Source organism: Coturnix japonica, chromosome 12 (assembly GCF_054131305.1).
Source record: "Coturnix japonica strain WE chromosome 12, WE-NBRP24, whole genome shotgun sequence".
Classification (NCBI taxonomy): Eukaryota; Metazoa; Chordata; class Aves; order Galliformes; family Phasianidae; genus Coturnix; species Coturnix japonica.
In genome coordinates this window covers 10,374,817-10,395,957 of record NC_140674.1, presented here as the reverse complement: position 1 = coordinate 10,395,957, position 21,141 = coordinate 10,374,817, and the positions used below count along the sequence as shown (strand labels likewise).

Below are 21,141 nucleotides of genomic sequence, written 5' to 3'. Positions count from 1 at the left end.
TGGCTGCTGCAGCGCCGCGTCCTCCCGCAGCGCCGTGCGCCTCCGCGGTTTAGCGTCACCCCTAGAAAACGGCTTTTGTAGGGGACCGTGGTCAGCCTGTGCTTTCAGGCCCGGCTGGAGCCTGACGGCGCGGGCCTCAGAGGCACAGAGCCAAGGGCCTGACGGCGCTGTACCTGCACGCACACGGAGCAGTGACATGTTTTTATCAGTTAACGCTTAGGGGAGTACTTCTAGACATCACAGCTATTAATTCTTCCTTTTTACGTTACAATTACATGCCCTCATCTTTGCCATTTAAAGACAACTAATTCTGTATGTTGATAACTTGCAGCCCTAGCTCCTGTTTCTGTGGTTTAGTGCAGGTGGTCATGATACACGAGGCCTTATCCCCAAATTCTTCCCCTCAAGCTGCTGGCAGTCATCCTGAGCTGACCCCACTGGCACAGCCTCATTCACTTTAGTGAGCTATAAGGATGGATGCTATGGAGAAGCTGTGGTGCCCTGAAAATCCATTTCTATTTTATCAAAATATGCTTGAACAGATTGCAAACATAATTCCCACTGATTTTCTAAAATACACACATGCAAGCCCTTAGTTCTCTGAGACACTGAGTATCCCCTTACATAACGGAAATCGAATGGATGTAACTTCTTTCTTTTAATATGTTATGCAAGATAACAGAAGCTTGCTACAACTGCTCACATTATCATGCTTGGATCTTGCCACACTTACTGTTTCTAGGAGCAGAGAGAGAAAAAGTGGCTCCATATCTTTAAAAAAGAAACATCTATTTGTATTTAGTTTTTCCTTTCTTACTGTTCAGCTTCTGGTAAGAATTAAAAATCCAGAGCCTTTGGTGTAAAATTATGGCTGCACAGAAAGGTACAAATATTTGCTTTAAGATCAATACGAAATCTCACCCAGACAATGATACAAAGCCTCTCTCTATATATGCCATATACTCCAGTAAAAATCAAAGGAACAACCTGTAAGGACCCCTTCTGGACAGGCCAGGCTTTTATTTTTCACTTTTACAATATTTTACAATTAAAAAAAAATCTCATGTGCAGTTCAACTGAAAAAGGTAACATATGTGCAGATCTAACAACATGATCACATTTCTGCCCACTAGGCTTTTTTCCCCTCAGGACACAGACCATCGAAGTTCTTGCTCAACAGCAAAGCTACTACATTTAAAGATGATTCCCACAAAAAGTTTCACCAGCTTTATGAATGTTCATCAGCTTCCACATATTATCACTGGCGTTCACTTGCTCTGACTGAAGTCAAAGACAAGACTTTGGTTTCAACAGGATTTAAACTCTTAAAGAATAAGGCAAGGATGATAACTTGTGAAGTTCAGAGTAATGTAATAGGGACTGGAGTGCATCTTGATACAGGTATGACAATTTAACTAACAGCTTCCAAAAAAGAAAGTTTCTTAATAAGTACTGAAAAAAAAAAAAAAAAAAAGTAAAATGATACAGGTGGTTACGTGCTAAATAAACTGATGCTTGATTGATGCAGTTGGGTTGGTTTGTTTTTGAAGCAACACAAATTTAATATTAATTTTATAATAAACGTTCTGAAGATAGTAGCAACCATAAATAATCAATGTATTAAAATTTCATTCAATTTCATAAAAACACGGTAGGATGTAATTAATGAGTATATCTGTGCATACAATTTCTCTCATTACTAAGCTTCAAAATTCTGTAAGCTGTGAAGCATTTGTCGTGCTTAACATCACAGGAAGTTGTGTTAAATCTCTTGATTATTTTATTTTGTTCAGTCCTCTTCCCATCAAACATGCAAATACTGTCATCACCATTTTTGGCTTCACTTCAACCAGATCATCTGGGAGAGCATATATACGAGCACCAATTTTTCGAGCAACTGAAATGGCATACCTTGGAAAGCAAGAGAAAATACATTATTTAACTAGCATCTACTAATGTGTGAAGATTCATAGCAACAACAGATTTTAACATTAGGATATGCCTGTTAAATCAGCACCTCGTGAAAATGAACGTTACTGTGAATAAAAAAAATGCATTAACAATTCTGGTAGCCATTTTGCTACTGGTTAACACAGCATTTATGACTCTCAAAAACTTAGGGATCATGGCAGGTTATTATTAAGTATTATTAATGTGCAGCTGTTAAGACTGCTAGAAAAAATAGCTCTCAAATATTAGAATTCAAAACATTCCCTGAAACAAATCAACTAACATTAGCATAAATCCTCTCTGAAATCGATAGATCATATTAAATAAGGTATAATTCATGTATTTCTGCACTTTATGAAAATAGAAAGTTTTCATTTAAAACTTACTTGGCATTATTCAATTTGTCTTGATAAGAAAGATCTTCTCTCTTGACCATTTCTTGGCGAACTGCTTTCGGTGCAATTGCATCTATTAAATCTAGGACAGGTAAACTAGTGCTAATTGATTTGTCCTAAAAGAAAAGACACTTAAAAGGTTAGTATAAAGAATATATTACCTTTCATTATTTTGCTTTCACAATGAAAGAAATCTTGCCTCTTCACAACATTAAAACGTTTTTAGGTCATCAAAATTACAGTGTTCATAATCGATATTAATACCATTTTTATATGTGTAAAAATTGACTAAAAAGGAGTTTTCCCCCTTCCCTAAGGACAAAAGGGAACTTCAAAAGAAGCCCACAGAGCAGATATTCAAGTCAACAAATAGCTTTTTGCATTCCCTGACTTGTCTCACTTTCCTCTTTTCTCATAATACAATTATTTTCCGCTGTAGTTTATGATCCACTCATTCTGCATCTCAGATGGTATTCTGGGAAGCTCTTAAATATTTAACTTGCTAGGTTATGTTTCCATTGCAAACCATGCTCACACAGCTGTTTCAGTACATAAAATAAACCCATACACAAATGGTACATTTGTGTGCAAGCGCAATCACTTAACTACCATTTCTAATGTATGAGATCCACGCAGCATGATGCACCTGACATACTTTGTTCATTTTAAACACTTCTTAACATTTTAAGTACATGAAAGGAAAGCTGCATTTATCAGCTTGTTCATATTTGCCAAAAGGACAAATCTCCCGTTAGCATTTTGAGTTATTTCTGGACGATGAGCAATAATGACAATACTAGGCCTGTGGCATATCAGCAGTGCCATTCAAGACACAGCAGGTTGCTGGTTGAGCTCCCTCTGGTGGCTCTGATACACACTCACTGTTGAATTGCTGCTAATAAAGCAAAAAAACCAAACCAAACCAACAAAAAAAAAATTAAAAAACAAAAACCAAAACAAAACACTTTCCCTCCCAGACTGTTAGGTTAAAAATCCCAAATATGATCATAAGTGGAAAGAAGAAAGACAAATACATTTGATTACCTTGAAACTGGTAATTGAAGTTTTCTTATTTGCATTTGCAAGTGTCTGATTCACCCACTTAATAATAATTTCATCATTAACTTTTTCACCCTCTCCAAGGTCTGATAACACATTCAAAGTATACCTTGAATGAAGAAAATAAGTCTGAGTTAAAGCTACAAGCAGAAGTAAAATATTACTTCAGCACAGCAATGAGTACTTGTCTTCATAAGAAACCCTTACAAGTTAGATTTTTCCTGAGCAAAATTTCTCAGTTGTTAGAAGAATGAAATAGCTATGAGCATTATTAACTCTGGGATGTAGTTTCATTCTATGTTTCTTATTGAGCACATTAGAGATAATCTTATTTTATAAGCTGAAATGGCTCCCTTGCATTCGGCCACTTTGACAACTGAATTGCAATGGCCCAAGAAAGAAAAAGCACTGACTGTTTCAGAGTAGATGTAAGAAAATTTTGCAGAAAACACATGGCAAAAACATCTTATTGAAATTAATTTATATTATTTGCTCTCAGTGCACAAACAAGAATTTAATTTTACAAATTACTTACTACAGCTGCAATGGCTTAAACAAATTCTTCCAATTTTAATGCCTATTACCTACATCATCTCTTTTTTGATTTTGCAAATATTAAATACTCCCTGCTTCCAGAAAATACATGAAATACATGCAAGAATTTACATACTTCTATATTTACTGAAGAATGTGAAATTTTAATAACAATTTTTAGTATCTAAGTTTTTAATTGTCAATGTATAAATGGATGTGTACATGAACACACATTGCTGTTGTTTCAGTCGTTACACATTACATAAAAATATATTCACTTATAAGTACATACATAATATGTAAGTATAATATACACATAATGCATATATATATATATATATATATATAAAATATGCATCAGTGCACCTGTTAGACAAACTGAAGACTTACCTTCATTTCCTTTGATGTAGAAACAGTGGCAAATAAACACACACACATATACATCATGTATTATGGCTAACTTACCTTCTCATCAGCTGCCATATCAAAGCCAAAGTCAACGTTGGATTGCCCTCATTTAGATCATGTCCAGCAATACCAACCAGGGAGAATTTAGCTTTTGTCTTCCCAAGTTCTACTGCATAATTGCAATTCTCAATCTAAAAATAAATTGGTGTACAAATAATGTAAAAAGAAAAAAACTCAATATTTCTATAATACAGACATAGAAATTATGCGTAGGAGGGGGGGCAGGACTGTCTCAGCAGATTTACACAACCCAGGGCTTACTATAAGCAGGACAGTTAGAGCCTGTGAAATCAAACAGTATCTGTAGCGTGCACATACCTTTTTCATATTACCACCAAGTAGAGGATAAGGACGTTTGTTGACATGAGTCCAGTCAACTGGCACACGAGTCATTTCATACAGTTGGAAGATTATTAAAGCATCAGAGAGGTCACTAAACAAGAGTAAAACAATATTTTTAAGTAAAAAATTTCACAGAGTCTCCAAAGTTGGAAAAGACCTACAAGATCATCCAGTCCAACCATCCGCCCATCACCAATAGTTCTTACTAAACCACGTCACTCAACACAACATCCAAATTTTCCTTGAACACTTTTGCATTTCAAAATGTTAAATACTCCTCCTTAATCTGTACAGATAGATATATTTTTCTGAAGGCTATTATTAACCAATATACATCTCTTGTGAAAGAAAACTAGCAAAAGTATTATCTTCCCAACTTGAATTGCATTCCTGATAAACCTTTTCAACTACCTATAAACTGACCTTTTTTGTTGTAAACTATCTACAAAAGAGTATTGCTTCACAGCAGTTGTAAATCAGAAACAACAAATGCTAACAGCACTCATCTATTTCTTGATCATGTGTATAATATCTGAATCTGGTACTACTAAGTGGGGCTCCACAGACTAAACATACTGTAGAGAAACTTGGAACTCACCTTCAGTAGAAATATATCTTCCTTGTTACTGTATTCTTACAAATACCAACACATTACTACATCCCATTGAAAAGAAAACATTACTTAAGAAGCCCTACCTGTACAAGTGATTAACATATGGGCTTACACCCAGCGAATTCATCCAGTTTCTGAATGTCCTTTCTTCATTACTTTCTCCTACAGTGACAGATAAAATCTGTATAAGTTACTTGGAGAAAACATTTCAGTAAACAACATCTAAATGACTCAGCTAAATACAAGTTCCAGCTCCTGCACAACGTTTTTTTTTTTCTTCCCTCAAAAATGAACTCATCCTTTTCATAATAAAAATCTCTATTGACCAATAGAGCAGAGGATTATCAAATTCAGAGTCTTATCAAGTTCAGGGTCCCTCAATTCTGGACAATGAGTACAGAGAGTGCTATCAGACTTTTTTTTTAATAAGTGTAGTTTCATAAAATAAAGAAATAGATTGTTGCTGGGATTTTTTTTAGATAATGAATATATTACAGAGCAGATGGTGACAATTAACTAAACTAACAATTCCTACAACCAAAATAATCAGCGTGAAGTGCATTCAGCAGTATTATCACAAGTCTGAAATGCCTTTTTCATTAAAGGTTAATACTAATACTCTGCAATTGCATTGAACTCCAGTAACCCCACAGCTCTACTCTCGCTACATTAAGTTTTCTGTATTAATTTGTGAACATCCTCCAAAGCAAAAGACCTCACCTTTTCAGTTTTTAAACACTGGAGGCTCAGCAGGGCAATAATATATTGGGAACATCTGTGATGCTGTTTATACTACCAAAGGGGCTAATTGTTCTTGCAGTTTTAACTGGCAGTGCCAGAGCAGCTGGAAGTTTCAGCTCTGATTGATATTTTCCAACAGAATAGATTCAATAAATTCATTCCAGTCATCTCCTACCAGTTACTTTACAACTTTTGAGAAATGCCAAAAATCCAGTACAAAAACCCTTCTTTCTTGACTTAGATTGTTCTTGCATATTACAATTATGAGCCCCTTAATTAGTGCTCTGTGTTAAGGTTACATTAATACATAAATTTCCTATGTTCAGCATTACCTAACAAAGGACCTGTGACCAATTGTTTGTGAATCAATGCTGCAAAAGCCATTTCCTCCTACATCAAAGAACATTTCAATTCTCTGCAAAGAATGATAGAACAGATTTCACCAAACTGAAAAATGTGCGAATCTGAAGAACGCTTTGCTTTGCTTGTTCCTTAAGGTATAATGGTACTGAGTTTGTCTAATGAGGTCTATGTGGTATGAAAGCAGTTTTTGTTCTGCAATTCATGCTGACTATAGAAAAGCAAAGCAAACACATATCATTAGATTAAAAAGAAAGCCTCCTTATTGTTACTTTCTACAAAATTGATGTCACGGCATAGCTCTATTTTCAAATAGAGGTTACAATTTTAACCCAAATATCTTGTTTTATAGAAAAAAGTCCTGGAATGCTACAAATATACACACATTCGTGTATATAACCAAAACATAGTTTGAATTCTGATATTTCTGTTATAAATTTCAGTTGTAATTGATATGTTGCAACAATGCTCATAAAAAAAAAAAACCTGTGAGCCAGATTACTAGTTACTTTCCAATTCACAATACAGCAATAGAGTGAACATAATGTATTTTCTTCCTAAGTTATGAGATCATACACATGGAGCTCAACCTGCTCAACCTAAGATTTTGTTTCAGAGGTTCACTAGTAAAAAAAATCAACAAAAATTAACTGATGAACACATGTTGAAAGAAAAATACTATTCTGTGAGTTCTTCGGGCAGTCAGCTTTGTTTCCCACAAAAATTTGAAATATAATAAAGGATTATATTTTCTTAAAAGCAATAAAAAAAAATCAGAATTTTTCTATAGAAGAGATAAAGAAGATGACATAATTCAAGCAGATTACTAATTGAACTCTTACTAAAAGTGTAGCTACAAAGACAAACTTGGCAACTGCACTCAGACAATTTTACAATGCATGCTGACAAAAGAATCTAAAGTAGGCAAGCAGGAGGTAAGAGCACCATTTTGTCTATCAGCAACGCAGTGTAAAACATTTAATATGCCAACTTTAAACAAATGTCTTCATCATGCAACACAAACGTTCTTAAGTTTTCCAGATGGCTGAGAACTGACCAAATTTTTCTTTCCATTCTTTTATTCAAAATATACCTTGTGATCCTACCAGGAGCACATCTTCTGCTGAGTGGTGCAGCAGATAGCCAAAATCATAGGAAAACTGCAGAAAGGGGACAGAGCTACACAAAAGAGAGAGGAGCAAATTTGGTAGTATCCTTTATATTTATAGCCATCTCTTTCTTCTCTCAGATCACTGTATTATGGAACTGAGTGAGGAGTAGTCATAAGGATGGTCAAGATCCACAGGGTTCCAAATACCTGAGATTCTCTCTGAAAGGTAACAGAGCAATGCAATTTGATCCCTCAATTCAGCTGGCCTGAGCAGGCCTTGAAGGCTGCTAGTGGAGTAAGCCACAACCTCAGAGTACAGGCACACCGGATGAAACATGAGAGGATATACAGCCATGTTTTTTTTTTCCCTATAAAATGGGAAAGTTTAGAGCAATTTAGAGCCCAAACTCTGCTGCTACCTTTCCTACAAGTAAGAACTTTCCTCAGAGCAACAACACCCTAAAGTCATGCATTTTTGCAAGGACTCCCCTTCTCCTTCCATCCCACATAGTATCAGATATTCTTCCTCCCCCTCTCCCCCTCAAAGTTCATCTGGGGAAATTTTCTCATGTACAAATGTTTGTCACCAGACTTTTTAAGCATTTTCAGACTACAGATTACACCTAGCGTTCATCACCCTGAACACAAGAGAACAGCCGTGACACTTTTTAGGTGGAACCATCATAGAAAACATGGGATTTGACTAAGGACTTCCTCTACTCACTCATACAAGTCTACAGCTTTAAGTGTTGGTTCAAGGAAAGCACCTACAGGTTAGTTCCCCAGAAAGAACCACATGGTATTTGAATTTTTTAAGCCTTGTCCCCATTTTAGATGCATCATATTAAACCTTTGTTTTTTCCTTCTATTTATGGCGGCATATTAAAGCAGTAGAAAGAATAAAATAAAAATCAACCAACATAAGGGGACAGAAATGATTAAAAAACTAGAAATAAAAACACTGAAAGAACTGCAGAATAAATACTTTCACAGAGTACAGAAAAGTACTAAATACAGTACCTACATTAGGAGGGGTCAAATCTGCATTTCATGAAGCAAAACAGGAAAGCATTATAAATCATGAGTCAGATTACAACAGAGCATCTATGATGAAGCTATAAAGAAATGAATGTTTGACATTTTGTCTAAAACTACATTAAGAAAACATAAGTCAAAACACAGGACTTTATGAAAAACAAGCAGAAAAAACACAGGAACAACACTGTCTTTTGATGGTTGAGACCTAATTGACAACACAGGAGTTATTATTTAGGGGCACAGAAAAGTCTTTTACTTGCTTTTAAACATATAATAATGGCATGGTTATCATCCATCCCGAAAATTTAATTAACTCAAATCTGGCCATTAAAGAACAGCAATTCAGCAGGCAAGTGATTAAGACTTTTCCTAATGGTTATGGCTGAAACTTGGATTTCATCTAAGTATTTTATCAGAGTTCAGAAAGTAGTTCATCTGTTTCTTTTGCAATGCTAACGATAACTCTTATCAATTTGACCCATCAAATCCCAGCTGCAAGTTTATATATAGAAGAGAGGAGCTGAATATTTTCTACCTTCACACAGCTCCCATATACAATTTCAAAAGCATACATTTCCAAGAAAACTGCAGCAGAGGAAGAGCAGGGTTTTCCTTCAATGATTTATCCCAGACAGCGGGGACTGCAGACACCAGGGATATCACGGCTGACTACTTCCTGTGCTTTGATACTTCTACCACAGCTGGCACCCGTGAAACAAGAAAAGCAGGAAGCCTACAACAAGAGTGGTCTGAGGAACACAAGGTTTGTGAAACAGGGATGCAGCAGAGCAGGCAACTTATGAAAAAATGAGAAGCAAAGGAAGATGGACTCACCTAGATGGAAAGGAAACCTGATAGGAACAGTATGAGGAAGGCAGGAGTAGGCAGTGCAGAGGAATGTGTTAACATTGTTGATGATTCTCCCAAGTGCGTCAACCCTCACTCTCACCTTTCCTTTGAGATCAGTGAACAACTGTGAAATACACTGGTAGGACTGTTTCATTATCCTAGAATAGCTGGTCCACAAAAAGGGTAACAGCCAAAGACAGCTAACAATTACTCCTTTATCTCTAGCAAGAGGGCTCTGAACAGTACAATTAAAGTACAAGCTTAGTGATACATGAGAACCAAATTAGGTATCTGATACAGAGACGTTTTTTGTTTTTTTTTTTAAAGTTCCCTCTTTTAAAAGGAAATCAACCATACACACATGCATATGTGTGTATGTAATAACAAAACCTGCAAAGGCATTTGGAAAGACTATAACACAGTAATAGCTTTCCCAATTAGGAAAAACTAGAATTTGTTAATCAGCTAAAATATAAACAATATGGCAAGAAGAACCCAGAAAGTGAATAAGTGGATAGGTTTTGCTCCTGCAAATGAACGACAGAAGGTTATTCAGGAATATCCTTTGGTCAGGCTAATAGAAGCAAATCAAAATCCCACATTCCAATATTTGCGATTATGGGGTCTTTTCTACTATAGGCTTATATTGAAAGCTAATGAAAAAGCTCTATATGCTGGTGTTAACACAGGCACCATCACACAGGGATCCTACATCACAGCCTAGGAGGAATACTTAAGCAGAAATCACTAACATTCTTATTTCCTATATTCTTAGTAAGTTGAATACCTTCTAACAAAGTGAGATCGTAAGATGAATTGTCAGGCTTGTGTAGGGCTGGATATGTGTTAAAGAGATTTGCAACGAAAGCCAAATTGAGTTTAGGGTTGCCTGCAACCACATCAGCTGGAGTTACAAACTGTCTGCAGCCCAATTTGTCTGCCTGTTGGAGCATGTATTCAGCCCTCCTCAAGTCATTTTTATCCTAAAAGAAAAGAAAAAAATTAACTTGTAACAAATACTAGCATGTTCCAAATCTGCAGTCTATCCAATCGTGACCTGTTCCTCCAAAATCTGAGCTAGCTCTTCCAGCCCATAACAATTCCCCTTTTCCTTTCACTTCCATTCTATCCTTCGCTTTTGTGGCTGTCTGCTCAGCATGCCTGAATCACAGCAGCCAGAGATTGTTTCTGTTTTCAGGCTGTTGATTCCCTCATCATGCATTCTGAAACACAGGCCATAGGTTCATCATCTCTGCTTTAGAGTGACATTCTCAAATACAGTAATTACAGATTATCTCCAAAATCCACTTTAAGAGAGTTTGGACTTATCAGAACATCACCTTGTTTTCCATCAAATATTTTCCCTCCAGTTGGTATAATGTGTAAGGTGTATGAAAAGACAATTTGTTCATAATTTTTTTTAATCTTCAATACTAATCTGGCTAGAACAACAAAGACTTCAAAACAACATAGCATATACTTTTCACCTCTTCACAGGGCTAGAAGTTAATAGAGGGAAATTAATAATTAATATACTGCTGGAATAAAGTCAGTAACTCAACATTGGTACACTCAACCAGAACCTTACTGTACAACAAAGATGCATGCATGTTACTGATACTGGTTTATATAATCATTTCTCTGTAATGAGCTGCAAACTATAGGAATTCACTGGGGGAAAAAAGTAACAAAAACCCTCCATTCTTTCTCACTCCTCATGAAAAATGAACTGAAGCAACAAATTTAACAGATCACTCCTCTTGAAGGAAATTGAGAGGACTAAAATTCAGTTATAAAATTATGCATGCATAATTTTCAGTTGAGTTTTCATTATTACAACAAACAATGAGATTTCATTTAAGATTTCTACATATATCATAGGCAGTCAGTTCTATTTTATATACAACACATTTTCCAAGTAAACTTTCCAACCAGCATCAAAAGCTTTTTCAACACCTAGATAAGCTTTTCAGCAGTTCTATCCCTTAATGGCTTGCAAGGAAACACTTCGCTACACTTCCCAGCTGTTTATTGGAAAGGCCAGCATGTTCTGCATGATATGTGAAGCCTACCCTTTTTTCCTTGCTTTAATTCCAACAGAAACGAGGTAGGATATTGTAATACTAATATCATAGGACCCAACCCCACAGTATAGCTGTACAATAACGTAAGTAAAACAGCTCAAAAATTTAAATTGGAGGGTGCATAATCCTGTTCCAGCAGTGCTCTGGAACTTTTTCCTTTCATCTTCCATAGCACTGAGAAATCTTGCTGAGGTTGTATATGCTTTACAAAAGCTAAATGGGATTCTGAGACAGCCTTGACACTAGAATGTTGGATTAGGGTTAGAGTTATCTTTCAGATTTCAGGATACTTACATTAAACCCTGAAAAGTCAATTTCAACGTGCGTTTCATCAAATTCACCTCCTTTGGGTGCAATCTGATTTAACAGATGGTAGTATGCTCTGGAATCCTACAACAGAAGAATAATATTAAGAAATTGAGCAAATACATAGCTTTTCATCAGTATTTACTGCTATTTTAGCCTTATTCAGAAGTCACATAAATCAAAAATATGCCATTCTAATTACAGTGAATACTGATAATGTCTTTGAGCCATTTTAATATCATATTCACATAGAGCCTGTTAATCCAGCTAAAAGAACAGAAATGACAGCTAGTTGTTCTGGACAGTGCTAATTATACTAATTCCACTGATTGTGAACTAGGGATCTGCAATTAAGGGAAATATATATATAGGTTACTCACAAAAATAAGAAACAAAAAAGCCTGGATTTTTTTTCTGAGTTTTATTTTATTCCTTCACACTTCTTTTTAAACCAACAGTTTCTTAGATGTTTATTTCTAAATAGCCGCTGCATCTATTTTTTTTTCTTTTTACTTAGTCTCAAGATTAATCTAGTGACAAATGCAGTTTTTAGTATGCTTCTCTTTCTCCCTCCCCAACTAAGAAACTAGAAAAACCAATAACCTACTAGTTTTGAAAGTATTGAATACTTCTCTTACGTAATATATATCACCTCTACTCTACTAGCAGTTTTCACACAAAACCCTAGCTTGCTTTAATATTAGTCTTCTTAGTGACATTCAAAAAGCTACGAACTAGCACTTAGCCTTTTTCCTTTTTTTTCCTCCTTCTGTGAGTACAGAAGGTGTCTTACCACCACAGGGAATATGGCTCCCTTTCTTTTAGTTTTAAAATAGTTTTCTTCTCTGTTTCTTGAGCCGGACTTAACTAAAGTACTAAAGTACTCTGCAGAATGACTGAAAATGAGCACAAGGAACCAGCATGTCTTTCAATACCCTTGGGTCATTAAATTGGAACATCAGCTAAATAGTGATTGAGGAGTTACTCAATCCTTGGATCAAGAAACAGAAGCTACTTCAAAAACCTCTCTGAATAACTGTTCTTTCCATAAATTGTTTCCTCTGTACCCTTCTGTAAAATGCTAGGTACAAAACGCAATAAACATTAGCACATATGCACCAAGAAAAGCTTTTTAAGTAATACTCTTCCTTGAAAAAACGAAAGAAAGAAATTACGGTTTTTGCAAATCCAGAAGCAGAGAAAGATGGCCAAGTAAAAAGGCAACTAACTGGATAGTGCAAATTGTCTTAAGTAGCTCTAATAAAAAATGCTGGAACTGTTTTGAATATAGCCTTGTTGGAAATATTCACTCTGCATTGCAGTGTGAAAATATGCAGTACAAGCAACTGAACAGAATATATGAGATCAAAATGTTCTTCATTGTTGAAAAATGTAGGATTAACATACATATAGAAAAAGCAGAGGACTAATATTCCAAACACTCTTGGATCTGGCTCATCTGTTTCCTATGCATAGTATGCTTTAGTACCACTACACTCAATTACCAGTGATAACAACATACCCTAATGTCTTGACTGAAGTTATTGATTTTCTGCCACCCTGCATTGGCCAGATGGTAGTTCACCCATCGTAACAAGAGGTCTTCTGGGGAAAGCTTCATTAACTGATCTAGTTCTTCCCCTTCATTTAGCAAAGCGATGAGAGCTAAAAAGAAGTTTGAAAGAAAACTGAAATCATTGCCATCATGGTTTCAGAGCACTTAATATTAGAACTCCACATACTCCCAGAGCTGGCATTACTCTTACCTTCATTTCTAGAAATCTCAATATCAGCAAAAAGACCAACTTTAATTATCTGCCACAGAAGACCTAGTACCAAGTGTGGTTTTCCATCTTGCAAATCTTGTGATCCAATATTGACCACTGTACAGCCAATTGCAGACGCTGAGTTCAGGGCCAAGTTTAAGTTTTCCTATTTGGAATAGCAACATTTTATACATTTATGAGGATGTGAATCTTAGTAGATTAGCCCATACTAAAACAAAATTTTCTAAAAGTTTCTGAAGCTATAAATAGTAATGATTAGTTCAGTGGTGACCATTATACAGCAAAAGACTTTACATGAACTGATACGTCTCATCAAAAGATAACTGTAAACATTATCCACACTGATTAACACGTACCCACTAAAAAATTGTGGATCAGCTTCCACTGCTTCAATCATTAATCAAAGCCTTATTTATAGTGCACAATGATCACACATACAGATTAGAAAATATTGTCCAAAACACCAGGGACTTTATACTGTGGAGAAATGTGTTAACGTGGAATTTTGTCCTATGAAGGAGATTGTTGTCATAGTAATCTTTTTGCTCTTACACCAACTGATATTTATTAAAGCAACTCAAGCCGTAATTGAACAAACAGTACTAAAAAAAAACAACAACAACAACAACAAAAAACCCACAGCAATTCAATACGTTGATACTAAAAGTAAAGTCAGTGATTGAGACATGAAAAATTCCAAGGAGAAAAAAAAGACAGCTGTCATATTACTACTTTTTTCCTTCCCAGTACCATACTTGATACACTACATTTGCTTATTCTATCTCTAGACAATCTCTGCTGACACATCTTCCTCAATTAAGCAGAGATTACAAGACTCAAGTGGAAGATTTACTTACAGAAATAGTGAAAGGTGTGAGTTTCTTCTTATTAATTGCCCTTTCATCAATTGTATCTGGTTGTGAAAAGTTAATCATTTTGCTAAGAAAGAAAAGTCAGTTTATTCATTTTTTCACTTCACAGAAAATATTTAATTATGGCTTATAAAATATTTATAGTTAGTTTCAAATGTTAATGTCTGACAAGATTAAAAATAAAAAAAAAAGCCTCAACCTCCACATCTTTTCTCCCTAAAAATAACTGTACATTCACACAGAAAACTCCCACATAATACCTACTTAAAGCAATTTGAGCAATTAGGTTTTAGACCTGAGTAACAGAGCATGTCTGTATTGCCAAATAAAGATAGTGAGAGATTGTAACTGTAAACTACTCAGAGTTAAACCGTCTCCAGAGAACATATTTGTACTAAGTAATTCTTTAGGACTGCATTCCTACATTATTTTCTATCTATGGATGCCTTGTTACCATCATGCTAAAAATTATTATTCACTGAACAGAAAATTACAGCTAAGTAGAGTTAAAAGATATACTGTGCACTCTTTGCAACAGATTTAACTTGGATTTCTGTTCCTCCCATCCTATAATTTAGTACATATAGTAACTTACCCATATTTCAAGTTGCAAGGATTTCTAATTATATCAGCTAATGAATAAGTGAACTGTGTAATTATTTCCATTATTAACAGCCTGTACATATCTGGCATTTATGATTATTGATCTGAAGAGGGAAAAGCTTCTATAATATATACACTGAGTCACATAAAAATGAAGAAGAAACAAAATTTCTACAGGGATATAGATTTTTCCCCACTCTACACACTGGTTAAAATATTTATTAGCTAAGTCCTGATGTTGAAGCCTGTCAGAAGCTTTACAGTTCACATCACTGTGATCAGCACTTAACCTCTGAGAAGAGTTTCTTCTCTTCCATGCAGCCCCACACTCACCAAAGAAGAATGCCATCTGCAAGGGATTTAAAAAGACTAGCATCTGATGGGTTCATGGGAAGAATGTGCTTACAGTCTGGGTCATCTTGTAGAGCTTTATTTATCCAATTAACAAAAGCAACTTTTTCTTCCTCTGAAAGGAAAAAATATCATTTAAACAAGTTATTTTCATTTCCATGAACAAGTACCACTGATCACCAGATTTAGATTAAAGACATTCATCTGCATTAAAGCTCCTTAGCTCCACAGGAGTCATGGAAGGGAAAATGGCCATAACACACTTATTTTTGCCTTACTGCACCCTCTGAACAACTGGTGATTTTCTGAAGGAAAGCATGAAAATTTAGCAGGTCCTTTTCTGCAGAGCTCCCCTCCAGCAGGTCAGCCCCAACCTGTACTGATACAAACAGTTACTCCACCCCAGGTGCAACACCCTACACTTGCTCTTGCTGAACCTCATCACATTCCTCAAATGTGAAATTCTAGTGCACAGTTCATCTTATCATAAACTATACAGCTCATGAGCCAGGTCAGATGAACTGCACTCTAGATGAGTCAGTTTCTCTCCACTAAAACTGAAAAGGTGTCTAAATTTGTTACCTGAATAAGAATGCTGTGTCCCCTCAGTAGATATTGCTGATGTTCCTCCAAGTGCTGTAATACCCAGCTTTTTGTTTATCGATTTTCGGTAAGATTTGCTAACATCTTTACTTTTCAATTCCTGAATTAACTGCAATAAGAAAGATAGAGATCATTTTGTGATTGATAATTCATGATTTAAAATTTAAGTAACTGTTTGAAATTAAGTCCTCAAGAATCAGTAAAGAACCTTCCTACCTTTGTTATTTACAGTAACTCCTGAAAACACATTTTCAACTAGAGCATATTTCTTCTATTTGCTTCATTATAAATTTTGTAGTAAAAAAGTTACTGCATCATGTGCAAGTACACATTCCCTTAAGCAAGTGGACTGATTTTTTTCCTAAGGGCCTACAACATAAACCACATTAGATATACTGATTCATCCCGAATTTATCCTAACACTGTAAAAATCTCAAAACTGACAATGAGGTTTAGGTAACAGACACAACTCACTGCGCTACAGGTATAGTTCAAAACTTGGATGCAAATAATTGCACCTTGCCTATGAACCATTGCAAATTAGAATCCCGTAAAGAAACAATAACTAGTTAAATAAGCAACCTGCTGTGATTAGCAGCAGTACTATAAATACAAAACAAAAACTAGCCATCACCAAATGCACACAAACCAACAGCTTCAAAAGCTTTTTGTTCTCTTAAAGTACACAGAAGATAATCTACACTAGGAAGAAAAAAAAAAGATCTAAGCCCTTCAAATTTGTTCACAAAGGCCAGTATCTAATAAACAACTCTATTAGCAGTGCAACAGTTGGCCAGCAGTTTCTTAAATCTGTAGTCCAGCCCCTAATTGTTAAGGAAATTGAAATTGATGTTAAGAAAATAGATTTTGGCTGGTACAGAGACTCCCATCACATTAGACAGGCAAAGTAACATCTTACATAGCACTATGATTACAGGATGCACTGTAGAAAGAACCAATGGTTGGGTATTTAAAGGAGCTGATGGTAGAGCAGCACAACATTACTTTTGCATTTCAACCTAAACATTTTTTGTTTGTTATGATGTTAATATCAGTTCTCCTCAAGGGCACTCTCTGCAAAGCTGGAGGGAGCTACTGAAAGAAACTTTCCTGTATTCCTGATCAACATTAGACACCTTCTTTCCAGGTCACACATCTCTAATACACTGTAGTTGCATATCACATGTAGATTTTTAAGCACACCATACGTATTAAAGAACATCACATTTTATTCTATAGAAAGTAGCTTAATAATTAGTTCATATTCATTTTCTAGTGACTGGTTATTAAAACCAAACAACTGAACTAAAGAGAGTCCAAAAGAAATATCTTACAGAGACAAATTCTTCAAAGTTTATTTTCCCATCCTTGCTGCTATCTGTTACTGCAAAAATCTTTTCTATGATCTCCCGGACTTTGTAACCAGGCAGTGGTAGGCTTGCTTCTTTAAACAGGTCCTGAAGCTCATAGTCACTGACATACCCACTGTTGTCAATATCTGCAAAGTGAAAACACAAATTGGTTTTATACTTATGTAAAAGATCTAGTAAATTAACTACTAAAAATAAATAAAGTGCAGGAAATATAGCCATAGGAAAAGAATATTTCTTCCTGTGACTTTAACACATAGACACATTAGCATGAAGGAATACCTGTGGATTATACACAACCAGATGGGAAATGTGACATCCTGCTCTGTATTTTCTCAGGAACTATATTAAAATCCAAAAGCACAGCTATGACAAAATAGCAAATTTGTAAATAGCAACATTTAAGCTTTTTTGTTTGTTTTGTTTTTTTTTAAGAGTAACAAAGTTCTCAAGAAAACCTTAAAGAGAAGGAAAAATCAATTATTATATCCTAACTGTCAGTGTTATTCTACCTGCAATTAGCAAATTCAAATCTGATGCAAATATTTGTTAAAACATACTCACAAAAACTCTACATGACTCTATACTTTGTTTCTTATCCTATTACCCGATAGAGATTTTCTGTCTTGAAAACTTTTGATGTGATAAGTCTTAATTGTGAAGAACAATAAATAAATACAGATCATCCTGGATTTAAAGGTGACCTTGCTTAATCTACTGACCAGCTCTGTTGGGAGCAATCTGTGCTGCTTCCTTCACTTACACTGGGCTCCCAAAACCACAGCAACAATGTCCACATACAGACAGGATCAGAATGCTTTTTTCAGCAAGACATGTGGTACAGCTCCACTATTGCATAAAAAAAGGGAATGGCCGCATCATGTAAAACACAGATTCAGTGTAATTTGTTTGACTCACAATGGACAACACAACCAAAGGGCAGAAGAATTAAAAATTCTGATCAGGCCAATGTGAGTACAGAAAGCTGTTAAATTCTTAATACAATAAGATCCCTGACCATAGCTAACTGTTATTAAATAGCTTCTGCACTGCTTCATAAGGAAGTCACATTTGAGTACTAACAAGAGGTTAAAAAAAGGTAAAAATAACTGCATTTTTTATTTTTATTTGGCTTTACTGGATTCCACCTGACACCTGTATTTGCAGAAACAGAGTAATACCCATTTTATCCTTTCATACTACTCACAAAGCTATGCATTTCTAACGTAGCTTTCCAGTAGCCTCTTTACTGAGCTGAATAGATCTAATACCAAAGACTTTTCAGCTTAAGCTGCTTCACAGTTTTTAAATCAAGTGATTCCCATGCCTTAACCCTACAAGAAACTTTTCACTTGTTTTAAGTAGGATTATTTTCTCTTCAAGTACATTATTTTGGAGATACTGACACCAATTTCAGCTGCTGCTAAGACAGATATCTTTTATTTATATATTTTAGCTAACTTAAAACACAAAATCACATCCAAACAAGAAGAGAAATTACTATTTGAAAGAATGCAAGCCAAGCAGAAACAGTCAATTATCCACATCAATAAAAATATTTAACAGTTTTAATCAAAGCAAAATTTTCTTCAGATTTAACAAGTTCCAATAATTGAATTTTGAGACCTATAAAGAATTCATGAACATTACAACTGCTCATCATGCAAAGTTAAATTAATTCATGTGATTTAAATGCTGAAATTCAAAGATGTTAACAAATACACAATTTTAGTGAAAAGAAGTTTTAAAGTAAGCATTTCTATTTTCTTAGTCATTATCGGCAACAGAAAAAAAAAAAAAAAGCAAACAGTTCTATCAAAACAAACTGTTCCACAAAGATTTCTTCTCCAAAAGCAGACATGGCTCATGGTTATTGGCAACCTCATGATTTTCTTAGTCAAAACATACCTATCTTATTGAATGCTTCTCTTAGTTCCTCAAGCTCCTCACGAGAGATGGTAGTTACATTGTTCTCCATCTTCTAACAGCAAGAAGCACTGTCCACAGTTGCTTATACCTAACAATAATGGACAGAAAATACTACATTTTATCGGCTAAATAATAAAAACAAAAGGGACTCAAGTTTTCAGTATGAGGCGCCAGACATGAATGGCAGCTCCAGGCCTGATACATATGAAACACACAGGAATTTTCTCTAATAGGAACTGAGGGTTTACAGTGGCAACACCAACTTCCATACTCCAGACTATTTCATTCAAATAGAGTATTAAACAACAATTGATTCCCAATATTTGAGCATTCTTCCAACACGAAAACCATCACCTCATATTTCAAAAAACAGGTTTTAGAGAAATTAATTTTTAAATACAATGTAACATCATTGCTGGTTAGTGGTTAGCATTAAGATCTAGTCATGCAAAGCACTAAGCATTTGCACAGTAATTCTCAGTGGGACACATTCAAGTTGCCCAGCAGCAGTGAACACTAGTGCATCTTTCCACAGCTGCTACAGAAGTCACCATCTCCCGACAAGCCCATGACATTGTAATACCCTCAAATAAGGGAATAAAGCACCTTAACTTAGCTCACTGACAGCACTCTCAATATGAAGCCACTCCCTCCACCCAACTCCATAAAAATGCAAATCCAAACTGAAAACACATGCCCAAGGGCCGACAATAACACCCTATGACAAATACTTACTTGTTTCCTCTTATCTATACTCTCTACACCAGAGTGATTCAGCCTTTGGTTAGACAGTACAAGTCTGAACAGAAGTTGCACTCAATTATCTTAATGTGCAAGGTTATAACTGCGTTAGTCTTTTTCCACTATGTGCGTGCTGTGTGTGCACACAATTAAGTCTACTGTGTCACTCATCTCAGCATGGCAGAGCAGTGCAAGGCACCGGGCTGGTGCACAGCATGCTTCAGATGGTGCTGGAACTCTCATTTCACAGGAGCTCTGTCTTTGCTTTTTAAAGTTTATGCTCATTTTCTTCAAAAAGTAAATGGCTTGAAAGTTGTATGAGAATCTCAGCAACTTCAGCTGAAGTCCTGGATGTTAAGGAAAACAAGTATCAAGAGACTGAAGAAAGCTTTTAATGTAGCAGATGCACTGCCAGACCACTCAAGCAAATAACTTAAGGAAACATTTGTCACAACAGTGAGTGACTGTCTCAAAGTACAAAAGTGAAATATTCATCCATTCGTTTGGGCTCTACCTGCAGCATAAGCATTTCTTTATCTCCACTTGCACTGCTGTACAAAAGAACAAGAAAGTCAAGTACCACACAACTGATTTCACTGCAGGTAAAGTTTCTGCTTTCCCCCCCACCCCGCCTTTTTCCCCAAGTAAATCCACACTTATTTAGTTTTCTTCTCTGATGCTAAAGAAGAGTTCTCAAACATGTGCTGTTATAACTAAATCCTGTCTGCTTCACCTATGTTAATATTGTCTATCATTGCTGAGTCTGCTCTTGTGAGTCACGCAGGATACAGCCTTGAGTGTGGGTGGTGAGTTAAGTCTTTTTCCTTCATGTCACTCCATCTTACTTAAGTACTTGATTTAAAATCCCACTCATCCATTTTGCTCAGCTTACTGGCAGCACACACCAGTCTTCATAATAAAGCAACAAACAAATGAAAACTTTGTACACCTGTTTTTGGAAGCGCAAATACCTTGAACAGAAATCTGATAATGCAACTAAAAATGAAGAAGCAAAGAATGAACTGAAAAAAATGC

The 21,141-nt window shown here is 35.6% G+C and overlaps 1 protein-coding gene across 26 annotated transcripts in view; it reads right to left on the bottom strand.

Moving 5' to 3' along the window:
* Window positions 1–990: 990 nt before the first annotated feature.
* PLS1 (plastin 1) overlaps window positions 991–21,141 on the bottom strand; it is a 34,691-nt gene continuing 14,540 nt past the window's right edge. For 8 of the 26 annotated variants that reach the window (XM_085512998.1, XM_085512994.1, XM_085512995.1 and 5 more), the window contains 15 exons: window positions 19,345–19,453; window positions 17,401–17,564; window positions 16,046–16,175; window positions 15,446–15,578; window positions 14,495–14,576; window positions 13,617–13,782; window positions 13,373–13,515; window positions 11,839–11,934; window positions 10,248–10,443; window positions 5,445–5,523; window positions 4,725–4,839; window positions 4,404–4,537; window positions 3,390–3,513; window positions 2,337–2,461; window positions 991–1,911 (listed from right to left, as the gene is read on the bottom strand). In XM_085512998.1, coding sequence (XP_085369124.1) covers window positions 1,776–1,911; window positions 2,337–2,461; window positions 3,390–3,513; window positions 4,404–4,537; window positions 4,725–4,839; window positions 5,445–5,523; window positions 10,248–10,443; window positions 11,839–11,934; window positions 13,373–13,515; window positions 13,617–13,782; window positions 14,495–14,576; window positions 15,446–15,578; window positions 16,046–16,175; window positions 17,401–17,564; window positions 19,345–19,414 — 1,893 coding nt within the window. In that variant the 5' untranslated portion in view covers window positions 19,415–19,453 and the 3' untranslated portion in view covers window positions 991–1,775. Of the gene's footprint in view, window positions 1,912–2,336; window positions 2,462–3,389; window positions 3,514–4,403; window positions 4,538–4,724; window positions 4,840–5,444; window positions 5,524–6,434; window positions 6,518–7,555; window positions 7,642–8,593; window positions 8,615–9,445; window positions 9,566–10,247; window positions 10,444–11,838; window positions 11,935–13,372; window positions 13,516–13,616; window positions 13,783–14,494; window positions 14,577–15,445; window positions 15,579–16,045; window positions 16,176–17,400; window positions 17,565–19,344; window positions 19,454–21,141 lie in introns of those variants that run through there. The other 18 variants (XM_085512988.1, XM_085512985.1, XM_085512986.1 and 15 more) reach the window with 11 other exon arrangements.